The 22,525-nt window shown below is 35.3% G+C and overlaps 1 protein-coding gene across 5 annotated transcripts in view; it reads right to left on the bottom strand.

The window, feature by feature from the left end:
• Positions 1–22,525, bottom strand: part of LOC149783531 (extracellular sulfatase Sulf-1-like) — a 212,231-nt gene that overhangs the window by 48,054 nt on the left and 141,652 nt on the right. For all 5 annotated transcript variants that reach the window (XM_089931784.1, XM_089931786.1, XM_089931783.1 and 2 more), the window contains 8 exons: positions 20,627–20,852; positions 17,422–17,517; positions 15,839–15,989; positions 11,228–11,403; positions 7,343–7,471; positions 5,070–5,135; positions 4,332–4,512; positions 1,337–1,616 (listed from right to left, as the gene is read on the bottom strand). In XM_089931784.1, coding sequence (XP_089787910.1) covers positions 1,337–1,616; positions 4,332–4,512; positions 5,070–5,135; positions 7,343–7,471; positions 11,228–11,403; positions 15,839–15,989; positions 17,422–17,517; positions 20,627–20,852 — 1,305 coding nt within the window. The remainder of the gene's footprint in view (positions 1–1,336; positions 1,617–4,331; positions 4,513–5,069; positions 5,136–7,342; positions 7,472–11,227; positions 11,404–15,838; positions 15,990–17,421; positions 17,518–20,626; positions 20,853–22,525) is intronic.

The raw sequence follows: 22,525 nt of genomic DNA, 5'->3' as shown, positions 1-22,525 counted from the left end.
CTTTTCAGCTTTTATTCCTTCTCTCTAACGAAGACAAATGCAAAATCTAGTTTGATTAGTGGGATATTTCTAAATACACTTGGTGACTGGCTAATAATTGCAATAAGATTTTTCAGTCTCTGTCGGCCAGGCAATAAGCTGTCTCAAGAACTGACAAATGATATGTCCTTGTCTTTGTGAATCAATGGTCTAACCCCACCTAAAACTTTCTCAATCAACACAACGTTTATGCTTTTTCAAATTCACATGATGGTGTTAAGCAGTAAATTAGTGTTGTAAACTCCAAGATATATTCACATACCAAGTAACAGAACTGTGGCCATCGATACTCGAGAAACTGACTGCACAAAATCTTTAACATTGAGGCTCATCTTGGGTGTGGACAGACATATGCACATACATAAAGAAGCCAAAGTGATCCCTGTGTTAAATTTCTACAATGGCAGGCTTCATAAAAACACTTGCAACGTATATTCAATTCAATATATCAGAAGAAACTGAAGCATAATATACAAGTTACTCTGTGATAAATGAACTCAAGATGACAGACAGTGAGACTGTCCAAATAAGTATAGATTCTAGAGAGTTTACTCTCATACCAAGATATCACAGGTATGTATTTTGTCATCAAGATATAACAGGTATATATTCTGTCATCAAGATATCACAGGTATATATTTTGTCATCAAGATATCACAGGTATATATTTTGTCATCAAGATATCACAGGTATATATTTTGTCATCTAGATGTCACAGGTATATATTTTGTCATCAAGATATCACAGGTATATATTTTGTCATCAAGATATTGCAGGAATGTATTTTGTCAAATCACATATGTATTTGTCACCAAGATATCACAGGTATGTATTTTGTCGTCAAGATATTGCAGGTATGTATTTTGTCAAATCACATATGTATTTGTCACCAAGATATTGCAGGTATGTATTTTGTCATCAAGATACTGCAGGTATGTATTTTGTCATCAAGATATTGCAGGTATGTATTTTGTCATCAAGATACTGCAGGTATGTATTTTGTCAAATCACAGATGTATTTATCACCAAGATATCACAGGTATGTATTTTGTTGTTAAGATATTGCAGGTATGTATTTTGTCAAATCACAGATGTATTTGTCACCAAGATATCACAGGTATGTACTTTGTCACCACGATATCACATGTATGTATTATGTCACCAAGTTATTCCATGTATGTATTTTGTATGCATTTTGTCATCAAGATATCACAGGTATGCATTCTGTTGCTAAGATGCAAAGTGATGTTCAATCTCTCAGTTTCTGAGTTATCCTGGCTCTTATAAAAGCAAATACCTTTCTGCTTCACATGGGCCTTGAGGAAGCTCATGGACAATTTTTCATCAGGGGTCAACAAGTCCGGCTCTTGTGTCTTGCATCGGCACTTTGGGGTTGGCGGTGTTGCATTAGATTCTGGAGCATCTTGCTGGAACTCAACATCAGTTTCATGTTCAATCACATCATTGTTGGTACTAACATCAACAACATCATCATCATCATCATCATTTTCATCATCACTACTATTTCTGCACTTCTGAAGTCGCCTTTTGCCATTCTCCTTGATACAAATCCATCTCTGTTTAAGGTACAAAAGTGAAAGTATGAAGTTAGGTTTATTGACTGCAAAAATACAACAAAACATATTTCCATTCAGTATGAATGCTTCAACAATATGATGCCATGGAAAAACAAGAGTCCTTTGAACAGACAGATGTTCTACTGGTGGAAACCTCATCTTGATCTGAACTTTCCATTTGAAGTAGTAACCAAAAAAAAAAAGATTTTCAAGATGACTACCATACTGGATATTAGATTAGCTCCATTTAGGACCTGATTGACATTGTAAGAAATCATTTGATGAAACAATATCAATATGGCCAGAAGAAGTAGCCATAACGTAATTTTCATGCTGGCCATTGTTGTGGTCATATCGGAAGTTGGATTGACACTACTTTTGATTACAACCTGCTAGAGATCACAAGAAACTTTTAAGTGAAAAGCTGATAACATTTTCATGATACTAGTGTCAAAGCAGCACAATTGTCAAAAAGTCATTTGGTAAAAAATTCTGGCAAGACCATTCATTCAGGAGTAGCGATGACAAGAATTTCAAGATGGCCACCTTTTTTGTTATAGCCCAGCTAGACATCACAAGAAGTCATCTGGCAAAAGTCTCATATCAATATGACTTTCTCCTCTGGATGAGTAGCAATAAGAGTATCAAGATGGCTGCTCTAGTGGCCATACTAAAAACCAGATTGGCACCAATTTCATTTCAGACCAACCAGATCATCACAAGAAGACTTCAAGTGAAACCCCACATCTTGGCATACATGCAACCCCCGTGAGGCAGAAGCATAATTACTGCTATTATAAGTGGCAAAAAAGTGTATTTTAGGCATAAAAAACATAATCAATACATTACATGCCAGAACTACAATGAATGAATAAGAGACATTGTTAATCTGGCTCTGCAGTTGATCAAAATTCTTGTCATAATGGGCAAAATCCATATGGATTTGAAACGGAATATGAACACAAAATATACCAAAAAATTATTTACATTTAGCACTCACTTTAACTAGTCTACATGTGTAACTTTTGCTGAATGATCAAAATCGGGAATACTGTAATGATCATATTTTTGTTGTAAAGTTTGTAACAGTCTTGATTTGTTCTTTTTTTCTGATCTTACATGTTTCGAAGTTTGAAAAGATCCATCTGCTCTAACATTATCCGCCATGTTACAACCAAAACTCACACTGTATAGCATTTCTCTTAAATTAATGGTGCCATTTTCTTTCAAAGGATAGACTGGTTCACTACCCTACTTGCTTATTAATAAAATGAATCTGTGCGGCAAAGTTTACATATGAAGAAACCCATGTTTTCTTATAAATGGGTCATATATAGTTGCTATATATAGCAAATAAAGAAAGTACTCATATGCTATTCTTACACAGCAGTCACCTTTTTAAGAATATTCTCAAATTTGTATGAGTGGAATCTAAGAGATAATAAATATACAGTCTAGTGTAAGACATAAATTAGTGACAAAACTGTAATGATTATGCCTAAAGCATAAAGTATGACCGTCCATTTAGGCAAAGTGGCAATAAAAAGAATTTTCAAGATGGCCACTGAGACAACCATATTGGACACCAGATTTGCACCAATTTCATTTTGGACCAACCATACATCGCAAGAAATCTTCAAGTGAAACCCCCATCTTGGTATTACCATTGAGAAGTGGCAGTAAAAATAATTTTCATGATGTTCCCTGTGGCAGCCATATGGGGCACTAGATCAGCATCATTTCGTTTAGGACCAACTAGATACCAATATGGAGTATACTGGTGAAAACCCCCATGTAAATATACTTTGTGTTATGGAGGAGAAGCAATAACAAGGTTTTCACGTTGGCCACTACAGTGGTGATAATGAATGTCCAAATAGTATAATTTTCGTTTAGTACCAACTAGACCATGCGATGAATGAATGTGCAAAGTTTCATGGCAATCCTCCAAGTAGTTTAGAAGTAGCAGTAGAATACTTGTGGTAACTGAGAGAACAGACAACAGACCATTCCGTGAGCTCTTCTGGTCTTTGACCAGTGTAACTAAAATGAAATGGTACAATTTGAGAGGTCAAAATGCCAAATCAAACAAACCATAATTGTATAAAATTTAACAATTTTTTTTAACATGACAGAGGTTTAAGACACGAAGTTTTCTTACAGAATTCAGCTTTAATCCATGATACCCTTCAATAGCTACTAAGAGGAAATGAAATTTGTGACACAAGGGAAAATTTCTGTCTAATTTCTAAGTTAGTAACATGTTGATGGAAGAGGATAACTATTAACATAGTTTTAACTTTTCACAATATCAACAGACTTGTTTGTATAAAATGTATTTCAGGCCCAACTGCAAACAACAGACCATGATCTGCCATTGCATACTGTGCTAGTTGATCATGGTCTATGGTGTTTGCTTACATGATTATTCCCAACAAACTGCACAGACTCAGATCTGATGGCACATTATGTGTTGGAAGACCTGTGTCTGTGAAGTTTGCAGTTGGATCCAACTTGTATGCAAGAATATACTGACATTTCTGAATTAACTCCGGTTTCATCCCAAGTGAAGGGTTCCTGTGAAGAAAACAATGAGAACATTCCAGGTTTTGGTATTCAAATTTTTTCTGTGAAATGTATAAGAATTTGTGAATTTCCACTCATTGAAAAGTTTTTCAGTATTTACTTTAGTATTAACCTTGCAATTTTTCTGACCTGTCCATTTCCACATGGAAGACTACTTTCTGGACGAGAACAAATTTTTAATAATCGCCGTAACCGATCACTGGCAAATGGCAAAAGGTCATTTGGAAATTCATCTTCACTTGCCAAGTTCTCCATGAATGTCTTTTTGTGCTCTCTGAGCAGCTTTTTCACTACCTTGGTGGTAACCTTTCTGAAAGATAAGCAGATCTTGATGTATTTACTTATCATGTCCTTTAAGATTCCTCACATGCATAATATATTCAAAGATGAAAAGTCAATATTTTAATCTTGAAATTTTTGTTCTCCATTTTTATTCAACCAATATCACATAACCACATGATAATTATGAATAAAATGTTGACTGATATGAAAAAGTATGTATTTTTTTCTATCATTTTATTTTAAATCTAGTTTTACAATGCAAACAGAAAAGTTAACTTCAAAAGAAATTAAAATGATAGAAATACTATCTCATAATTTGAAGTCTACAGCACATCAACACTTGAAGGTTACATTGCCAATGCAAGTAATAATAATAATGAGGACTTTGTATAGCGCCTATTCTTTAGAAGCTCTAAGTGTCTTTCCCAAGGACACACCAGTGGCCAATAAAGGCTGATCTGATGGTGAGATTTGAACCTGCAACCTTCCAGTCACAAGTCTAACTCCTTAATCACTTAGCCACCAAAGCTCTTTTGCAAAAGAGATTCTGGGCCCTTTTTGTAGAATAAAATATACCTCACTCACCCTCTTTCCAGCAATACAGTGTCCCTCCATGGTTTCTTGGTCTTTACAAATCCCTTGTCACTCACACTGAAATTAATCACACGTACAAGTTCAATGTATGTTTAATTTTTAAGATCTGAAAAATGTGAAAATGCTGCCACAGCTATGAATAATGTCATGTAAAGTGATATTTACAATGAGGCCATTCTCTAAAAATATCTTTTTGAGTAGTTCAGCATTAATGTCAAGAACAAATTCTGCTTTCAAGGTGATACTACATAAATTGAAGAAATAAAATAATTTTATAAGTCTAGTTGTTATTAATATGGGCTTAATGAAATTTTCAGCCATTATCAGACATGATTTTAATCTTGCATAAAAAAATCAGATTTTTAAAAAAGGGGGTTTGGGGGTTCTCTCCTAACACGGTCTTGGGTGGCAGTGCCCCTAATCCAGGGGACCAAAGGTCCCCGGCCAAAAACACACTTTACACTCATAAAAAAACTTCTCCTGGTGCAACTTATGATCAGAAAATAAACCAAAATGATCATTTGAAAAACTAATAAACTTATAAAAAATGTTCAACTTGAGTTCAATAATTTCACAATATTTATAGTCACATGAATTTGTTCTCCAATACTATCGATGCTTAAGTTATTTCATGTGCATGTCAGTGTTCACATCGTAATTAAGTCACAATAAATTCACAATTTTTGCAGCAAATATATTATACTTCTCTCTTTTCATAACAAATCTGTAAAATAAACACTCAAGAACATCAACTATATAAAAATAATCCCCTACATCCACTTGTCTTTTTCTCCAATGGACACAACCTTTTGATATGCCAGTCGAGCTCTTTTTGCACCTTCGGCAAATATTTCTTTAGCCTTCCTTTTTGTCACCACTGACGATTTTACTCAGTGTGCAATTGTTTTTTTCCCCTTCTCAATGACAGCCTTTTTCCTTTCAAACTGGTGCTTGGCGACATGTAGTGTGTATATTATGACAGAGGGCTACATCTGTTTTCTCATGCAAGAAACCTTTCTTTTCACAGTAATTAATTGCACTTTTTTCTGATGCCTTCTGTGCTTCAATTTTTCCATATGCAGCTTCTTTTGTAGGTACTGTTCCAAACTCTTTCAACCATGATTACCGTAATTCAGATTATTGCAGAGGTCACAAAATGCCAGTCCTCTAGCATTCAGTTTTCTTATAAACTGACCAACTAAATTTCCATCAACTTTTCACTCCAGCCATTCCCATTTCCATACGTTTTTAAACCTTTATCTAAACTCAGGTCATGGTCTCTTGGGATGCCATGTTTTGCAAGCATGTTTCTTCTTTCAATTGCCATCAGTTTCCATTACATGAAGATTCACTGGATGAATTTAAACCTTTGACCAATCAGAATACTCTTTACAAGAGTCATGTGTTAACTAATATATGAAACAAATAATTTACAAGGGTCATTGTATAATGGGTGCAGACAGACCGTTTTAAAAAAATGAATCAGAAATGATTTAAAAAACGGACTATATCAAGAAAAAGCTTATTCAAGTCAGGCCTGAGAAAAGCGGAATTCTGCTTTAAAATGGAGAAAAATCATGTCTACAGTATACCTGGTGCAGGAAGAACCAAGGACGAATCAATGACACACAGGAAGCTAATGGCAAGCTTTCAAACATGCCCACATTGGTCCAGCCTGGGTCTCAAGCCCAAGTGGACAGAAGTGACTTGTCAATGGTCTGTTAAGGCAAGCTCCTAAGATCACTTGGCCACAAATTAACTATATAATGTACTAATGTGATTCAAGGGAGAAAGGATGAATATATTACTTCTGTGCTGCTGAATTCAAAAATTTCTCTAAATAATAACTGGAACATGAACATATATCACCTAACAAAGGTTTCCTCCATCAAAGAAGCAACCCTTGCTTGAAGTGGTAAAATCTTTGAGTAGCATAAGATAGCATAAACACAAATCTGTGAATTGCAGTCTCTCCTTACTGTGTGCAAAGATGTATTAACTGTATCCATGTTATGAATAATTTAATACAGACTTTTAATATAGAATCTAAATGTGATGACAACAATGATGTATCCCCTGAATCCAAGTTATCAATAATTTAATACAAACCTGTAACAAAATCTTATCATGATAATACCAATACCACAGTGATAAAAATTTATAACTATTTCTAACATTCTTAAGTAAATGAGATACAGTTTGCCCATAAGCAAAATGCATTTGTAATTCTTAATTCCTTGACAGGGGAGACCCCAAAAACTTACCTATGTGGGTTTCTTGCAGCAGTGATCACTCGAAGTAGAGATTTTCCATCCATGTGCTCTGGGATTTCTATACCTGCCATGTCTAAAATAGTTGGAGCCAGGTCAGCATTAGTGGCAATATTTGCGATTCTGACAATAAAAAAAATCAAATAATTAAAAATGAGAAAAGTGAAAAAGTAAATGGAAATTGCAAAATGAGGTCTCTTCTGGAGGGAGGTTAAAACTAATTTCAATTATGCAATACTAATTGGTTGTTACTGCATAGCTTTAACTTTGCATGTCATGAATACATCTTCCCACATAATGAAGAACAGTCAACAAGGCACATTACACTTGTACCCCACTTATTTACATTTCATAGCAAGCTGAAGCTCTCAATGTAAACAAGCAGACAGACTGCTCACTGTCCTTCTCTGGTTTCTAGAACAGTCCATTTCAGTAAAACTGTGTCATCTGAGACCGATTTTTGCAATGTCTAGCTTTAATATTTCTAAAACAAACTGAACAAATAAAAAGTTACAGACTCTTGGATATATGTGTTTAAAAACATGTAGCTCCATAATTCATGGAGCTAATATGGTAAATCACATCACATCGGTTGCTTGAAAACACAGACTCAGCATTGCAAGTACAGCAGACAACGTTACTAAGGAAGCTCCCATTTTATTTGAAATGCCATCAAGTTGACTTTGTTTGGACCCCCTGGTGACAATTGGGTCAGACATTATAAATTGATGAATGAAATAATTAAGTTCTGTACATTTTATCCTTGATGCCTCTAGTTTTTAAAATCAATAGGGATGAACAAACAAATGGGAGGGTTTGTGAATACTATAGATACAATATTCTTGAAGGGAGAATATGGTTTTAAACTTGCAAAAAAGATTTTTTCTCAGGTCACATTATGCAAAACATAGCCAATAACATTGTGTCCTTAAAAAAGATGACTGTTCCGCACATGGGAATGCAAGGTGCATGAGTGGACCATGTTTTACTGACAATTCTCCTCTCTATGGGAGGATGCATTTACATCAAATGGACAAGGTTTTTCAACATAGAAATGTAACAGTTATGCAATAGTGTTATAATAAGTTACTGCTGCTGTTAAATTTAATCATATATATGAAATTTTTTCACATCATTATTCCTAAGAAAAAGAATTGGGGAAATTACATAGTATTATTTTCATGGTAATTGTCATGTTTGCTCAGGCCAGTTTGTAAATCGTGTATAAACTAAGGTATTATTATTACAAGCCATGTTTGATGTCTGAACATGCCACAGGCTAGAGTTAATCTCTTATGCAAGGTTACTGTGACCTGAGAGACGATCCAGCATCTTGAATCGCCATAGGCGTTTGATTGAGCAACTTCCCACCTAGGTGTTACAGCTTTGTCCAAGATTAGAGGAACTGCAAGGGACCGGGGCATGTTCTAAATCCATTCCCACATGGACTAACAGCAAGAAGGGCATTGTCTGCTAAGTTGATTGGATTTAATCAAAGAGACATCCAATCAGAATTGAGACAGGGTGTGTGGTAACAGTTTTGATCCGAATTATAACTTCTAACTAGCAAACAAAAATTTAGTTCTCCTGGGAATATTGCTGAACAAATAGGATTACTCTGAGAAATCCATTCGTAATTTGGTGGTAAAACTTAAAAAGGAGATTCTAAGAACTTCGTAAAGGTCAGTAAGTTATTTGCTCAAGTTTTGCCGAAAATTATGGCATTGTAATTGTAATTATGTGTAGTATGAATACTTAATTACTAGATCATTTAGTACATAGAATTACCTTTGTAGTGTTTATTTTACTCAAGTATTTGAGAAATGAGCTTGAGTATTATGTAGATTGTTAGCTTGTGGCCAGAATTAATTTTGTAATTCGCCATTAGATCACTTCATAGTAAACTATTGCATTTATTCATGTGATACGTTTCATTTTACACATGCTTGAATTTTGAATTTGGAAAAGGGTTGAAGTGTGTAAGATTAGTTAATATGGATGCATGGATATTTGAATATTTATGTACTTTGAGTTGTAATGTAAAGAAATGCATCTGCTTGTTGTGATATTGTTTAGTATAATGGGATCAGGAATATGTATTGATGTGACATAATTTTTACTGATGTATGTATGAGAAGTAATTGATACCATGCTTTTATTACGACATTGTTTAACCATACAAGAACATATGAGTATTTCGATATGAATGAATGCATGACCTAAGAAATTTAATAGCCATTATCTGACGATAGGCTGGGTGTAGGGTGAGATGAGAGGGCTTAGGAAAATATTGTACCATCCTTGTGTTTTCACAGGAAGCTATTTGGGGGACAGAATTTCGGGTTCAGTGAGTCCCAAGTCTCTAACAGGGGAGACAGAAGTAAGACTAGCTGAGCAGTCAGAGTCAACAAGTCTTGTCAGTACAGAGTTGAGGAGGATGAAAAGGGGTTGAGGAGGAGAAAGTGGAAAAGAAGTACAGAGAAGTCGAGGAGGAGAAGGAATTTGGAGAAAGTCAGGAGGAAGAGGAGAAGCAATTGGAGGAATATGAGGGAAGAATACACAGATGAGTAGAGTACAAGGACAGGTGGAAAGCTATCTCACACTACAAATCAAATGATGCAATAGGCTATCAAAGGGTCAAGCGGATGAAGAGTACTTGGGAAATTTTAATCATTTGATTAATGAATTGTCATTAAGTTGTCATTAGTTGAATTTCAATCATTTAAACATCGACATTGCGGACTGGGGGTTTGGAGCTTTAAATCTATCTTTCACTAATTTAACTTCCAACCAAAATCAAGCCTGGGTAGGACTTCTATAATAATTTAAATAGTATATTGGGAGCACCCCACACCAACTATAACACACCTACCACAGTGTCGGCATAACAAACCCCCGACACTTCACAGTAATTTTATCTCAATTATTTGATTCTGCCAAAGAAATTAAAACTGAAATCTTCATAATCACTTTATGGACTTAACACCAAAATTTATGCAAATGCAAAAGTATGAACTTCAGCAAAGCATGCATTATCTCTATATTAACCTTAGCTTGAACTCAAAAGAAGCAAACTTAAAATGGGAAAAGTACTTGTTGAAAGTGGTAAATATGTAAATATTTTGTGAAAAGGGAAATATATTACTACACACAATGTTTGAATTCAAAACATCACTGTGAAACCTTTAGTAATTTGTACTACACAGTTAAAAAAACGAATTATGTCTGACAAAATAAAGTATCTATACTCTTCATGTTCTAAAATATACCAGAGTTCAGGATGAGTGAGTTGCAAGAGTTATCTGTCCCTGTACTCATTATACTCTTATACTCTACATAGTACACTTCACACAATACTGCTTGTGCTTTTGACTGAATGATACTGGATACAAACTTGATATTAAAATGGGTCAAAACCATGAAAATACTATGTTCTGATAATCAGGGGTCATTAGATCAAGATATAATACGCGAAAAGTTTTATAACTTGAGAAAATGCAGTTGCACACATAGCCCTTGGGATAAGTATATAGTAGTATTTTCCTCAGCCAAGCCAATTGTTACCCAGTTGGGATAAGTGGTTTTCCTGAGCCCAGCATATTACATCAGTGGATGAAAATGTAGCCTGGGACATGCAGACAATTTAGCTGGGCAAGTCAAGGTGTTTGCCACTTGCTCTAAATTTATTCACAGAATAGGGAAAGATCTGGAAATCTGGTTCATGAAAATGTTGTTTGCTGGAAAGCTGAAGAATAAAGGATTTTCCAGCTATGTTCAAACTCAAACAAGGTACTGGTTGATGTAAAAACATGAATGTTGATTGCTTATACTCCTTACTAGAGGTGAATCAGTTTAGTACTGTAAAGGTCATAGTCATACTTCATGCCTTCAGGTACCCCAGGTCCACGAATGAAAAGTGGAACCCGGACATCAAAATCGTATGGTAGTGCTTTCCCTTTGACAACACCAAACTGCCCAAGGTGGTATCCATGATCAGATGTGTAGATGATGTAGGTGTTGTCTAATTCTCCAAGCATCTTCAGATTCTCATACACCTAGGACAGAAAACATATGAATAAGACAATGCATAATTGAGTCGTTGTCAACATACAGTTGGGATACAGAATTTGAGCAGCAACCATTAGCAGCATTTGAACTTGTCTGTATGGATTTCATATGTACAATCCTAGGACAGAAAACATATGAATAAGACAATGCATAATATATATATATATATATATATATATATATATATATATATATATATATATATACAAACACACACACACAATTCTGTATGATTATACTTTTTATACCGCTTACTGTAAATTGTTGCTGATGGCTTAACAGCAGTTTTTAGCTCATGACAGGCAATACATTGAGGAGGAAGAACCGTGGAAAAAACTTGGAAAGTACTACCGACCTACAGGAAGCTATTAGAAGCATTCTCACATACCCACATAGGCTGAGCATGAGACTCAAATCCATATGGACAGAGGTGAGATGGCAGTGATCAGTAAAGGAGAGCACTTTAGACCACTTGGCCATCCTGGGTCTGCTACTAGGCACTGAAGAACTAACAAAAACAACAAAAATTTAATTAACATTTATATTAGATATTGTGATTCAGATACAGTCTATGCTCACTTATAAGTTGGGTCCAACTACATAGACTCTGGTCTGCCACTGCAAAATGTGCAAGCAGATCAGGGTCTATCTTGTTTGTTCTACTGATTACTCCAAACAAATTGCATGTACTTAGATCTGCTGGCACATTATGCGTTGGAACATGTGGGTCTGTGCAGTATCCATTTGGACCTGGCTTATGTATAATTATATACGGCATGTAAAAATACCCATTAAAAAAAAACAACCTCAACTCTTATTTAGAAAATTATGTTCCAGTGATAATAATTACCTTATCACAATACACTGGGATTACTTTTTATTCTACCTCTGAATCCAGCCCTACCATAAAGATAAAAAAACGTCTTTCTGTCTTTATATTACAAAGACAAATGGAAGCAACTTTTACAGGTTAACTCCCCTTTCTGCATGTTGCAGTTAGGTGGCTACTGTTATAATTAGAGGTATCAGTTTTGACTTCAGCAAAACCGTAAAGTATGCTTGCACTGTGGGGAAGAGTGGGAGGGATTATTTGGTAATTGATCAGGTAAGTGTTACTGGAGAAACATAATTACAAAAAGTTTGTTTACTCTGTAAATACATTACCACATCACATTACACAAGGAGAATTGGTAACAGGAGGAGGAAATGCTGAGCATTGTACCTCTACCTGTGTTACCAAACAGAAGCATGATTGCTCTACCAAAGGATCAACTTCTAATGCACAATGAGAGATAATTTATATGTATGTGAGAAAGATCTCTGTGGAATTCTGCTCTTGACTCTTGTCTCACTATGAGAAGTTTCCTTTTTTAAACTGGTGAGAGTGGCAAATTCATGTCTGGGTCTAACGATGTACTTTTATGAATGGGGAGTGGTCACTGTCTGTGCAGTTACCATTAACCCCACAAAGGATTTCGTTCTCTCCTTAGTGAGGTCATATCAAGCATTTGGAAGCTAGAGATGGCAAACTGTGCATGCAAGTCAGCTGAATCTGCTATGTCCCTAACTGATATATTATGTTCAAGGCCAGACTTATAAAAGCGGTTCAAATTTTATGAGTTGGAAACTTCATTATTGTACCATATTTTATGAGAGTAAAGAGTACACTGATTCAATAACTCCCTTTGGCCAAGTGGCCAGTGCTTGTGGGATTTTATCTTGGATGTCAGATCAGCAACATTTTATTTAGGACCAGCTAGACGTCATACAGAGTCTTTTAGTGGTGGCCATATTGGATGTCCAAGCAGCAGCATTTTCATTTGGACTGTGAGATGAATGTGTGTATAAAGTTTAAAGGCAAGTAGTTTAGGTTGATCAGTCATAAGAAACTTGTGACGACACACAACAGACCATCCCACAAACTCTTCAGATGTATGATGGGTGTAGCTGAAAGTCAGATTTTCATATGTAAAAACACCTCCCTTCATGAAGCTGGGATGATGAAAGAAGAGGAATTTGGATAAAATCCAGATACCCTCTGACATCATTTGATTCACCCATCATTTTTCAAAAATGACTGGTCCAAATCTGATGAAAAGGGAATATGACTGCCTATAATACTTTGTTATCTTGGTTGAAAACCGCAACTACAAATTCTCAAGCAATAAATAATCTTCCCTTCTCTGCATTTCCATAACAGGGTCATGCCAAGATTAGACTGCACCAAAAGTTAAAGAGCAACTACTGTGCTTCTTGTTTTTCATCCTCCCCAATTTGTACCCCAACAGAAGTTGAGAACCAAAAGGAAGTGAGTGCATAAAAAAAAGCAATTATCATTAACAACCTTTTAAATGATGATCTGTTGTCATCGTCATCTACATGATAGATTTCCTATGTGGCTGCCATGAACTAAATTTCATCCATTTCCATTGACTAAATGGCATGTTCTGGCATTTCCATCATCAATGGGAAATGAGGACAAAGTACCATCAGTATGCATCATCATTTTGCATATTGGATATATCATCAGTAGTGACTGTATTATTGAATCCAGTCCAGTGTGAGTGGAATGGCTTGGGCAGATTGCCCCATACTCATGCCAGTTTGCTATGTACTGGTGAGCTGCCCAGCCAATAGACTGGGTAACCATTTCTAAGAAACACAAACAGTACAGCTTGACCAGTTGGTCAAAGTTTGAATGGCAACTAGAGCCTATGCCTTGCAGACCAGCTGGCTGGTGCAGTATGGTTGGTATTGCAGGCTGGTTTTATATGTCAGGATGGCTAGTTTGGCAGTATCAAATAACAGACTCCTGAACACTGTAATCGGATCGATGGACCAGTCAATCAGCAGTTAGAAAGGCAAACCAATGATGTAAAGTCCATTCATACTGTATCAGTCAAACTACAAATGTGCAGGTATGGCTTGTTTTCTTAATATTTTCATGCACAAAAGGGGTAAATGATACTTGCAAACGCTAATTCCTATTGGGCAGATGACAAGTTTGACTATAGACCCTTGTGCCTCATAGGTGCGGTGATACTGATTGCAAACATTAATGCCTCATGTGCGTGGTCCTATTTGTTAAGCCCTCATGCCTCGTTGGTGACGTCAAAGGCTTATCTCTAGTGGAATTACAATATATGCCATTACTGCTCTTAGGCATGTCAACAACAAAGCAATTTCAGCTCTATTGATCAAATGCAATTCCAATACGTGATAGGAATCATCTGTGCTTTCTACTGCATTCACAGATACAGTATGTTCTGGCAATGTTCTGTGACTTCAAGGGGGTGGAGAGGGCATCTCAACATCACTAATTAGACTATTCAACAAGTCTACTGTATACACAGATACAATATGTTCTGGCACTGTTATGTGAATTCAAGGGGGTGGTGAGGGCATTTCAACATCACCAGCTAGACTATTCAACAAGTCTACTGTATTCACAGATAGTTTTTTCTGGCACACTATCTGGATCTGCATGTGGGGGTAGAGATGACATCTTGACATGCCCCGTGAGATTGATCAATGATGCTGACATGAGGTGTATGTTTAATGTCTTGCTCCAATGAACTAAGGCATGCTCAGTTTTGTGGCTTTTATTTTCATTAAAACATAAGACCATGTACTTCTGACCAAAGTGCACACAAATTACATGTGTATGCCAACCAGCAATTATATGCACCAACACATCTCATGTCCATCCTCTACAACCTAAAAATGTTCACACTTCTTGCACTGGTTGTCATCTCTTTAATGAATAATAGAAACACAAATATACATAAATTGAAATATAATGTAAACCACATTATTCAAATGACTTAGAAGTGTAATAGCTGACAAGTACTGCACCTGAAAATGTTACATATTGAAAACGTGTAACAATAACAAATGGTATAATCAATGCAAAAATAAGAATAAATTCGCCAGAATCCACAAAAATAATGTTTGCACCATATAAAACAACATTCTGACTTAATATACCACTGAAAATAAAAGATGAATGATGAAATTTAAATATAAGGTTAAATGGATTTTACATAAGGCATCTATGCAGCATGGCAACTCGAGTGCAAAATGGTACATATGGGTAAACCAATAGCCACCTAGTGGGTAGTAAGGGAGTTAACCAGTAAAAGCGGCTTTCCTCAAAGATGTGTTTTTGTTTTTCCAGGAGAGCTGGATTTGGAAGTAGTAGAAAAAGTTATCCTAATGAAAAGTGCAACATTATTAATACAAGTTGCTTAAATCAGTTAATTTTCCCAATTTTTTTCTGACGCAGGTTTTGACAAATATATAAATGTTTGCTGACAATGTATACAGGATGCAATAAAATCTGATATACATTTCTACCAATCCAAGCTCAACTATAAAGAGTGTCAGAAACAAAAAGAATAAATAGCTCCTTTCAAAGCTTACTTTTTCAACCAAATCATCCACAGACTGTAGGGTTTGTAATCGCTTTTGGTTTAAAATGTCGGTAAATTTTTTCTCTATTGGCTCCATCGGCCTCATGGTCTGTAGCAACCACTGTTTGTCAGAATTGTTTGTGTAATCCCAACTAGGTGTCCTGTGAAGAAAAAAAACCAAAGAAAAACATAATTTTTAACTTTATGAGTAAGCATTAGCATTAAATCCCAAAACCCTTTACAGCATTAAATTCCAAGACCCTCTACAGCATACAATCCTAAAACCCTCTACAGCATATAATCCTAAAACCCTCTACAGCATACAATCCTGAATCCCTCTACAGCATACAATCCTAAAACCCTCTACAGCATACAATCCTGAAACCCTCTACAGCATACAATCCTAAAACCCTCTACAACATTAAATCCCCAAACCCTCTACAGCATACAATCCTAAAATACTCAATGTACATTTTTCAGTATAGCAAGTTTTCAGTTTCTGAATGTCAAGCAATATATGTAGTAATTTCATTTATCTCTATCAATGTTCATGTATTTAAACTCCTAACAAAGAAAATGTGAGTTTGTGACTTAATCTTCCATATACTTCCCAAAAAATCTTTAAATAAAGTAGGTTTACAGTATATTTCTAGGAAAAAAACTTTATTTCATTATAAATTACATGAATGTTAGTTTTGGAATTTCGAATTTTTCAAACTATTCAGATGTAGTCATTTGAAACCTACACTGAGCAAATGTTGGTACCATAAGCCAATGAACAACACTGTTACAACACTGTTCAGTGCATAAATACTGCATATACTGTAATATCACTAATTTTCATTGGATACAAAATGTCAACGAGTGTTGTTGGCTGCAGTGGCTCTCCTTGAAGTTGCATGTAAGTTATTAATTTTGACAGGTGTTTGATTTGTGTTCATACATGTGGTAGGATTGTTATAATTAATGAAATGACCCCTATTTGTTTTCAGGATATTTTGATATTTTGTGTTTTTTATTTGGGGTATTTAAATTCCTACAAATATGCAAAGTCTGATAAAAACCATGAATTTAAGTACCCACAAAAAGGTATATTCACAAAACACAGAAAACTGAGACCCATGAAAATAAATGGTACTACAGTAATAGTGATAATTTAACCAGACCTCTTACAAGGACTGAAGTGAAGACCTTTATCTTAAACCCACTTTGTATTGTTCAAAAACACACAGGATCTACTTCAGAACCAAAAATTTGGAGTGGGGATTCCCACTCCAATTTTTTAATATAGACAAATGTTAACAAAATAAAGGTATGGGTTGATACTATAATGTGCATTTATTTGCATTTGGCTGTATTGTTGGTGCAATTGATTAGAAATCAGAGAAAACATGAAATCTCATATTCTAAAACAGATCCTGATCATATTCATACCAAATTAAATTGGGCCACTTATACAATTCAAATAGATGTGCTAAAATGATACTGAGAAAGGTATCTTTAACCCCGTGTTTATCCTCAAAAATATATTTTGGATGACTTTGTGTTAAAATAAAAAGTCCATTTTATGTTTTATAATTAAAGTTTTCCTACCTGTGTGTGGTATCATTATAGAAGAGGTGTTGGTACTGCGGTGCTGCATCCTCAGGACCATGTGGAGCAGGGACACTTAACATCATCATCACTGGCCTGTCAATAATAATAACAATAATAACAACAACAGCAACAGTGATAATTATATGAGTTGTCAGAGGACAACAAATGCTCAATAGCTAAAATATTCCAATAAATGCATCCAAAAGCTGATGGGTAAAAAAACTTACAAAAATACAATGGCCACCTTCCAAATGACATGAAAATGCCACTTTATTACACTGATGACTTTCTATACATTACACAAAGTGGTAAAAATATATGTTGTTTGGGTCATCACTCAAAATTAAGATGATCCTTTAATTATTTTGGAGTTGGGTTGGGTGGGGGGGGTCAGAGTAAGAGTTGTCTTGTAACACATAGCATAATATTTTATCTGAAGTGTACATAAAACATCTGAAGATTTAGAGACAAAGGAATGTGATACAAAAAGATATACAAGCTGCAAGTTCTGAAATGATCATATATACTCATCAAGTCCAACTGCAAAAAAATCCCTTTATCTACCATCCCATAATGCCACAGTTCCTTTTTTTAAAAATGTACCCAGATAAAACAGTTAACTCTGAATTAAATCCTTCAGAACATTCACATTTATCTGTAGTAATTCCAGAACACCCACACCTCTACTGTCCATTGACCCTTTAAAAAAATATTTGACGCATGCGTGGAAGGCAGCATCACTTCACTACCACAAATGTAAAAAGTAAAAAAAAATAGTTGGTCTATTCAAATGGCAGGGAGGACCAGTAACTACAATCGACGTCCAATTTCTTTTTTAAAAATGTACCCAGATAAAACAGTTTGCTGAAATTTCAAAAAAAACATTACCTTTGAATCACCGATTGTTATGAAAATGTACTAAACAAATGGAAAAAAATCAGTCTCAATCATGCAGTACAATTGTTTGATGTTGTTGCCACAATAAGAAACAGGCATTTGTTTGGTTCACCTAAGCTGTCCTTTAGCAGTGACTTCAATAACATGTGCACCCTTCATCAAAGAAAGCTCACTACAATCTTCAATAAAAACAAAGAACCTTTTTTCAAAGTAAGTCAGTACCAAAGTTAAATAAAAGCAATGGAATCTGATGGCTTGTTTCATTTTCCAATGTGATTGGAACACACTGTGCCATGAAAGTTTCCTTTTTAGAGTAAAAGAGTTTAAGAACACTACCAATGGCGGCTTAAAACACAAACTTTTAATGACTTGGGACGTACTTAAAAGTAAATGTGCTTCATCATTTGTTACGTGATTGTGCTATTTTTTTCCACTGAATTCAGATTTATATGACCTGTGACAAAATTACTGAATATTTTAAACGTGTGTGCGTACACATTTTCAATGGAATTACTTGTATTGTGGATTCAATGTATGTGATGAGATTAACGGTTGAGTACACGTGTTGATACTATTCATGCTATACATTAGACATGTATATATATAAACAGTATACACATATACGTGCCAATACGCAGTTCTCTGAATAAAGTAAAATATTATTTACTGGTATGCCTTTTCTGTTTTCACTACAGGTGTATTTCTCATTTAATATGCACCAATTTAAGATGGTAACTGTGCCAATGACGCAAATATTTGGCACCCACATTTATTACCTACCCCCTCCCTCGCAATAATTTTGGGTACATGCACCATTTTCTTCAGCTAATTGACCTGGTTGTTTATAACAAGGTTTGGTCTATAACACGGTCGGGTTCTATAGCTCCCAACTACCGTGTTATAATGGGATCACACTGTATATGGTATATGTGATGTAAAATAATAGTCTTGTCCCACATGCACAAGCTGTCTGGTTTGACCTAAAAGAACTTGAAGTAGGCAGACAATACATACTAATGCTTTGCACCTGGTCATGGCATCTAACAACATTTATATTTGTAGGATTCTTTTTTTTAACAGACATGAAAATGACAGAGTGACTAAGCACCATTATTGTATTAAAAGGTGGGATGGGGTCAGAAAGTACTTTTTTTTTCACCACCCATCTAAACTATACCAGTCATCATTATTAAATTCTTACCTTCTAACAAGGTAAATGTTCTTGTATAGTGTTAGCTGTTGGAGTATGGTGCCTGAGCCAAAGGCAATCTACTCCACCAAACAACACTGCAGCAGAATAATTCTCAAGGGAGATGACAATAACAGACTTAGTTCTTGGCAATTGTAAAAAGTGCCTTATCCAGGGGAACAGCATGGTAGATAATTTCTGTGACCTTGGGCAATGCGCTCGATTCCAAATGTTTGTTACGATGGTATGTCCTTGGACAAAGTACTTTACTTCAACTGTCAGTTATCATGGAGTGGGCAAGGCATTTTACTCCAACCAGTGGTTACTATGGTGTGTCCTTGGGCAAGACAGTTACTTCAACTTGTTTGTTACCATGGTGTGTCCTTGGACAAGGTACATTATTACACTGCCTCATTACTAAATAACCTACTCTGGCTGATTCAGTGTATTATACAACCCCAAAAGACAAAATAGGAGACACGAATACAACAGTGCAACAAAGGTGCTAATTAATTAAGCAAACATTTAGTAATTAATAAATTTGTTGAATGTAAGTCTAGACACTTGGAAATGCACATTTCAAATTACTGTAGTCACAGACCCCATGATGTGAATTGCTGAAGTTTGACATGCCTTAAAAATCCTGAGAAGAATCCTACATTAACTAGTGATGATATTTAACTTATTAAGTTCAATAATGAAAATAATCTTCACGCATATAAAGTTACAGAGAATGATCAGATGGCCAATGGATGTAAAATACAGTTAAAAGAACAGCTGTCACAAAGTTACTGCATGATGCCGTTCTGATTTTCAGATTTGTGCGTGACATTCGATTATAGCTACGTAAAAGATTTCCTACATGTTATTTAAAATTTTCGACTACTGACAACAACAAATCAAAGTATCTTAAACAAGAGCATGTAAGGAACAAATACAATAACGTCATATAACTGTCTTCAGTGTAGCAAATGTTAAAGTTCCTCTATATAATGTATTTCCATTGTGACGAATGGCATATTATGGAATAATTCGCAGTCCAAAGTAGATGAAGAACTGAATGTACAAAAAGAATTTATTAGTGAAAAGACCTCCTACATGGATAGTGATACTTACTTTGTTTTAAAATGAGCTTTGCTGACACTTAGGAATGTCACACTGTCGTTGGCAATGAGGTCAGTGAAATAGTCCCTGTAGTAATTGTCTGCATGCTTGATCTTTTTGTCATTACGATTGATAGTGTAGTTGTAAAATCTTGAGTTTTTAATGAGACCCACCCATTCTCTCCACCCTGGAGGTGTGTACGTTCCATTATACTCATTCAAATACTTTCCAAAGAATCCTGAAATAGAAATCAAAGGCTAATATGTAATGTGTTAGGTCCATGTGGTAAGTTACCATCAACTGGAATGTAACAGGGTTGCATCTAGGATTTGGTAATGTTGGTACTTGCCCCCACTGAACATGAAAAGGAAGGGGCAGCGACATAGTGATAAGGGTGATATGTGTAGAAAGCTTTAACAAATTCAAACAGAGCAACAGTAACTCATAGACTTGCCAACCATAAGATCACCTCAGAAAAGCAGTTGATTTTTTTCCCTTATGCTTGACCAGTTTTCAGTAAAGATTCAACAAAATATTATGTACTGCTATTGTGAAGTTGGAAAACAGGTTTTTAAAAAGTCTGGATGCTGAAACTGATGCATCGATGGCAAACATTATGTTCAACTGAAAGGTTTGTAAAGTACATGTAGACCTAGTACAGTTGCACGAACTTCAGTTCCAAACCCTATGTAGCTCAATGGCTTGTTGCTACATCTATCTCTCAACCCGACATAATTCTGTAATTTGTTTTCAATTTCACATGATGGCGGCAATCATATATTCCGCTATGAGACATACTCAAATCGACACATGATGTCCATTAAATGTATTTGATTCCTTTCCTGCTTTTATTCACAAGAATCTGAATAGTCACTTTTATTATTCTGTATTGAATATTAACACTTAAAATGTATCACTGGATGCCATTTTTTAAAAGTCTATAATCAACAGTTTGATCATGCAGATGCTTTGCATGACATTTTGTTTGCAGTTTAAAGCATCTAAGGTACTACTGTATGATTAGCCTGGTTCCCTGACTATCTCCACTAAATCTAATATGAAAGCCAGATCCAAATCAAATGCAAACAACTCAATTACCTGGACTTTACTGCAAAAATCCTATGTCCGTAGTTTTTATTTTATTTTGTAAAAAGTCTGTACTTTAAGGGTCATTCTTGTAAGACTAATGGCAAAATCGTACAGATTGGCAGGCATACAAGTATAGTGTATTAAATGCATATGTGTTCCATATAACACAGTATAACACTAAAAACTGAAATCAAAACACCTAAAACTGAAATCAAAATCTTGTATTTCTTAATAACACTTTTCTCTACATAATTACCAACAAAGAATCAAACCATGGGCTGCAAATCATCTCACCCTTCTGTCCATTGTTATATCTTAAAAGACAGTGACACACATTTCCTGTGTGTCACATCGCAGTTGTCACCCATCTGCATAGGTCTGTATCAAAAGGAACTCTGCTATGATGGCCCTGTGATTAACATTAACAAATCAATACAAATCTCTTTTTCACCGATAATAAAGTCAAAACATACTTCATTACATTTACTTTATTCTGTAACATGGAACCTTGGCAACAGTGACCGTCTTTGTGTAGTCTGTTTCATATGACTTGATGACCAAATAAGCCAAGTCCCATATTAAGTTGTACTTTTTATTTAAAAGTTCAATGACAAAAATATAGCCACTAAATTATTTCTTATATGTATCTATCAGTGAGTGTTGGCACTGCAACAGTTTTAAGATTATATCATGCAGTAAAATGCTTGTGAATTACCTTATTCTAGAATTCAGTCTTGCACATAGGATTAGGATACAGTTAAAAGCAATACAAATATTTTGTCTCATCACCTGCACATGAAAACATCATAACTATCAACAAAA

Source organism: Sinohyriopsis cumingii, chromosome 14, assembly GCF_028554795.1.
Source record: "Sinohyriopsis cumingii isolate HCF-2022 chromosome 14, ASM2855479v2, whole genome shotgun sequence".
NCBI lineage: Eukaryota > Metazoa > Mollusca > Bivalvia > Unionida > Unionidae > Sinohyriopsis > Sinohyriopsis cumingii.
Note: the sequence above shows the minus strand (reverse complement) of the source record. Positions and strands in the feature narration are given on the sequence as shown.